The sequence below is a fragment of the Eurypyga helias genome, unplaced genomic scaffold (genome assembly GCF_000690775.1).
Source record: "Eurypyga helias isolate BGI_N326 unplaced genomic scaffold, ASM69077v1 scaffold39931, whole genome shotgun sequence".
NCBI lineage: Eukaryota > Metazoa > Chordata > Aves > Eurypygiformes > Eurypygidae > Eurypyga > Eurypyga helias.
Window position 1 is genome coordinate 1 of NW_010232214.1, and position 5,308 is coordinate 5,308.

General features: G+C 38.1%; 1 protein-coding gene across 1 annotated transcript in view; it reads left to right on the forward strand.

Moving 5' to 3' along the window:
• Positions 1-1,626: 1,626 nt before the first annotated feature.
• The window catches only part of IL1RL1 (interleukin 1 receptor-like 1), a gene marked incomplete at its 5' end in the record, with an annotated part of 22,911 nt that continues 19,229 nt past the window's right edge, over positions 1,627-5,308 (forward strand). The window contains 4 exons of the mRNA XM_010161327.1: positions 1,627-1,828; positions 2,125-2,293; positions 2,373-2,535; positions 4,499-4,567. Coding sequence (XP_010159629.1) covers positions 1,627-1,828; positions 2,125-2,293; positions 2,373-2,535; positions 4,499-4,567 — 603 coding nt within the window. The remainder of the gene's footprint in view (positions 1,829-2,124; positions 2,294-2,372; positions 2,536-4,498; positions 4,568-5,308) is intronic.

Genomic DNA, 5,308 nt, shown 5'->3' on the forward strand with positions numbered 1-5,308 from the left:
CCAGATCTCTCTGCTCAGCCAGACTAGACATAGTTCTAGTCTCCAGCTGAGCAGCTTTTTGCCTGAAAAACATTGCAAGATAGGTTGTCTAAATATTTCCCCATATTCTAAGTTTTACAATATGAATGCTAAGTTTCAAACTAATTCTATTTATTAAGCAGCTAAATTCCACTGAAGAATTTGCCAGTATAATTTTCACTGATGTCACTGAGTTTAGGTCAGTTCTCTTGTTTTCTACCTGTTCCCTCTCTTCCTCTATTTTTCCCTGAAGAAAGCTGTATTTCCAGTATGTTCCTATTTTGGTGGGGCAACGCTCCCTTTCCTGACACCTCTCATCCATCCCACTATATCTGCAACTCTCGTGAGTGGGAATGCTGTTAAAAGGGTGGGCCTGGGGGTACTCATACCTGATGTAGCTAATTTGGGTGCCTGAATTAGAACGCGAGTCAACACGTGGTGTCAGTGGAGAAGGACCGCTTCTTCAGAAAGAACCAGAGCAGAAGCCAAGTGTTCACCACCTGATTTGTGCACCTACATGTCTAAAGCCAGGTGGTGGCAATACTCCCACAAAAAGTACTCAAAAGTAGAAATATGTTCAGTAAAAAAAAAAAAAAAAAAAAAAAAAAAAGAAAAAGAAAAAGAAAAAGAAATAGAATTACTGCCTTACTCCCAATTCCTCTTTTTTGTTTTTGTGTGAGGTTTGTCTTCCGATGCTTTTTATTTGTCCCTTATTTCTGGCACCTTTTACCCTTCCCATCAGATTCTACCCTTTAGATTGTTACATTTCTTTCCTTTTTTTTCATATTTTTGTGCGCTTCAGAGACAAGCTCTTCTGGCTTTTGTCTTTTTTATTTTTTTGTATTATCTTATCTAAAGACTTCCTCCTTCTAGTTTTTTTCTTCAGTGAAAGAAAAAAAAATCCTTTATTTCCTTTTTCTATATTACAAAGGCAGAGCAAGAGCTCTTTTCTGTTGTATAAACAAATATTAATTATCCTGAAGTAGGGAACGCTAACTTCATAGTAAAACATTAAAGCCAGTCCTTTTCTTTGTGTTTAAATTCCTGTTTTGGATAAAGCTAGGATTTCAAGCAAAGATTCGCATAAGAAGTTCATTTCAGGTAATCACTGACTTTCAGTTAAAACCTCATTTTTTAGTGTATCTCAGGTTTGAATCTGGGGTGGTTGGTTTTTTATTTCTGTCCCACACATTAATTACTATTTTTGCAAACAGATGGCTACACAGCACAAGATAAATAAATATTTCTTGAAATAAATCCAATGAGGATAAGTTTGTTATACATAATCTCTGAAAACTCAAGGAAGGTAGGTAGAAGCACATGACTGGCCTGCTGATCCAGGAATGCATCCATCTCAGTGGGGTTAAGGTTTAATTAATCTGAGTTTTTATCTTTTGTTCATTTGCAGTTGATGCAATGGAAGGCGAGGCTTTAGTTATAAAATGTCCCCGATGGAGTTCATCTATGAAAGTCACCTGGCATCACACGGATACTAACAAATTAATCCCTGAAGAAGAAGGAGGATCACGAATATTTTCCTTAAAACGATTTCTTTGGGTGGGGTTAAGGTTTAATTAATCTGAGTTTTTATCTTTTGTTCATTTGCAGTTGATGCAATGGAAGGCGAGGCTTTAGTTATAAAATGTCCCCGATGGAGTTCATCTATGAAAGTCACCTGGCATCACACGGATACTAACAAATTAATCCCTGAAGAAGAAGGAGGATCACGAATATTTTCCTTAAAACGATTTCTTTGGTTTCTGCCAACTTCTAGAGAGGATTCTGGAAACTATACTTGTGTTATACGTTTGTAAGTGCAACATTGAAAAGTCAAAGGTGTAAGACTGGAAAAAAACCCAAAGTTTTAGTAGTACACTCTAATTATTATATGTGGAAATTATGCCATTTTTTCACGATGTACACCAATTCATGCAACTTTTCATTCTGCAGTTGCTATTTTTATGACAGGTCACTAAAAATCAAGCTTTGACTGAACTACAATAACCATCCATATGTTTATAAAAAATTTCCCTCCCATTTGTTACAAATATTTAATATAGTCTGTATAAAAGCACTATCACTGACATACCTTTATTCCATTTCTAGTTTGAATAATCGCACTAAGTCGTTCAACATGCGTGTGCAGGTGCATCCATACAAGCAAGGAGTATGTTTCCCAAGTCAGATTCGTTACCCAAATGACACTGGAAGAGGAAAAATTGTTTGTCCTACAATTGACAATTATGAGAATGCTACTATCGTCCAGTGGTATAAGGTAACTAAACCCCTGATAGTGCCGGTGGTAGATCAGAGAAGCTATTTGCAGCCAAATAAAGAAAGTTTTCTCCTTCCAGGATTGCAAACCTCTTCAGGGAGAGAGATACCAGCAGGAGGAAAAATTCATTTTTATTAGCAGCCCAAGAAAGGAGGACGATGGCTATTATACTTGTCAGTTTATCTACACTCATAAAGGAAATGTGTTTAATGTATCAGCAACAAGGATTTTCATAAGTGAAGGTAAGACAGTCATCTTGTAACTTTCTAAGATAAAAAAGACTGGTATACTCAAAGCAGAGGAAGTTCCTTTTGTACATGAAAGAGAAAAAGAGTTTCTGTTTGTTTTGTTTTTAATTCTTAATGAAACTTTAGATCAGCTTTTTTCAGAAGGATTGTTGGAGGTTTGGGGGTGGAGTCTGGTGGGGTTTTGTTTTGGTTTGGGTTTTTTTTTAAATATTAATTTGCAGACTGACATCATATCTTTTGGCTGTAAGGAAGTTTTGTGGGCAGAATGCAGCTTTGGAGAATAGGAGCCTTGATTCCAGTTTTTGCTGCTATGCCTGGATCTCAGCAGTGGAGTTTGTTCCAATTATTCTGAGCTGGACAAAAGACAGATTTGAGTCCAGATCTAGTACAGTATCTTAAGAGGTGTTCCCCTCTTCCCTGTAATACCCTGTTTTTCTACATGACACCTTTCTGCCTAACGATTTTTGTTTCTGTACTTTCATAAAAACTTATCTAACTGGTCAGGAATATTGTTGTGCCTGTGTTATGATGAAAATTGCTAGGTTTTTTTCTGGCACAAAGGCATCCAAATTCACAAAAGCCTTTGTTACATCCAGGCAGATTACCTCATTTTAAAGTTAATCTGACTTTTGAAATCATTGCAGAAAGAAGGGATTGCAACATAATGTGAAACCTGAGCTGGGTCTATCATGTGTGCTCCAGTTTTTACTAAATTCAAAATATTTAATGAAAATTTCTTTGAGTTTTTATCAGCCCTTAAAATTAGTATGCTGATGAATGGAGCTGTTATGTTTTGATAATATTGGTTTATGGTGTACATTCCTGTTGCCTTACAGATCCACACTGACCCAGAGGACTTTCTGCCTCTGAATGCTGGCAGCTAAAAAGAACTTAGCATAGTCAGCTAACCAGGAAGTTACTGACTTTCTCCTGACTTCTTGTTTACCAGATCCAGCTAATGAAAATTAGAAACAGCTAGGATAAGTAACGAGTGACTTTTCTGGTAGCCTGGGAAGCAAGGGGTTAAATGAATTCCTGCAGATTTTTTAGGGAAATATGGTTATGGGTTTCACAGAGGTGCCTTGGGATTAAAATGGTTAATGAAGGAAAGGATAGCAAGCAATGTGTTTGGAGTGGGAAATATGAGACAGTTTAAAGGGCAAGGAAAGAAGAAAAATGTGTTGAGAGAAAAAAATCTGGAAGATCTGAATGCCTAAATTCAAGTCCAGCAGCTGGATGTAGTTTGGACCTGTCCTCAACAATTATTAGTGGGGACAGAAAATAAATATGTCAAAGGAAAAGTAGCATTCCTTCTAAAAGGTAATGATAAGGGATGCTCAGTATTATGGCAGGCAGGCATAGCAGGAAGCAGTTGTGCGCAGCAGCGGTGTGCGGACAGCGGAGGGAGGCCTGGGAACCAGGCATGCTCGGCTGTCAGGCTGCAGAGATGGGGAAACAGAGGGGAGCACAGGGAGGCAGCTGTGAGCTAGAGGGTCCCCAGTTCATATGCTGCATCAAAGTACATATTCTCTGTTTCATATCATGGATATAAGTAATTTCTGAAATGTGTGAAAGAAATTATTTATTTATTTTTTAAAATAAGCAACTCAGAACACACACAAACCTGTAACTGCATTTGCCTTTTTTTCTTCCACTCAACAGCTAAAACAGTACTTGAGAAACTAAAAATTTTCCTTGCTTTTCACGTATAAAGGTGAAAATTACCAACTGGGAAGAAAATACTTTATTTACATGTACAGACTCCCCATGGAATATTTGGTCATAGGAATAAAATCAGATGATCCTACCAGACATGTAAAACACTGTTGTAGTGGTAGTTTGCAATTCTGCTTTGGGATCTTAAAATATTAATTGTACAGATTATAATAATTACCTGACAAAATGCTTTTTCACAACATTCTAATATGTGCTTTATTTTCCTTCTTAATTTCTAAAGCAAAACACTCACCTCTGCCTCCTCAAATTTTATTTCCAAGGCAGAAAGATGTAATAGAAGTGGAGCTTGGTAAGTATAGACTTTAAATTTTTCCTAAATTAACATTTTGTGGTGGCCTAGCAAACATGAGGATCTTCAAGAAGATTTAATGATGCAATTTTTCATTACATTTTTGCAGCATAGCGTTTACCAGATATATCACCAGAGAGAGAGTGATACAAAGTTATATCTAACTGTTGTGTTATTTAGGTATTAAGCAGCAGTTTAAGGGGATTTAAATAACCCTTTCTACTCTTATTGGGACAGACTAGGATTACTCGCATGGTCAATTATTACTTTTCAGCTGAAGGGGTGACAGCTTCCATCCACATCAAAGAGGGCTTTAGTTAAATCCCTTAAAATTGCTTGGTGTTATACCACTAAGAGGGAAGGATGGGCTATTCTTGCAACCAGAGAAACTCCGTGTTGCTTGTGGTCCCAGTCTGGAGACAGTGGCTGTGTCTCTGTTGAGTGTAGGAGAGGAAGGGACTGGTGGCTCGCCCTGAGGCCATGGAGGTCTGCCTGGCCTGTGCCCACATTGGGTTAGCATTGAGCAGACTTGTCTGTTGGAAGATGCTGAGAAGGCTGAAAGGCAGGACCAAGGATTCCTAGAAATAGCAGGTTGGAGACCCCGTGATGTAGAGCTTGTTCCCTGCCACCCTTTTGTTTAGGACTGTAGGTGTCCATGGTTCGGATTCACCCTGTGTAAGTCACAGCATCAGAACAAGGTGCTTGTGGTAGGAGCGAGAGCTGTCTCGGGGGTTTGTATAG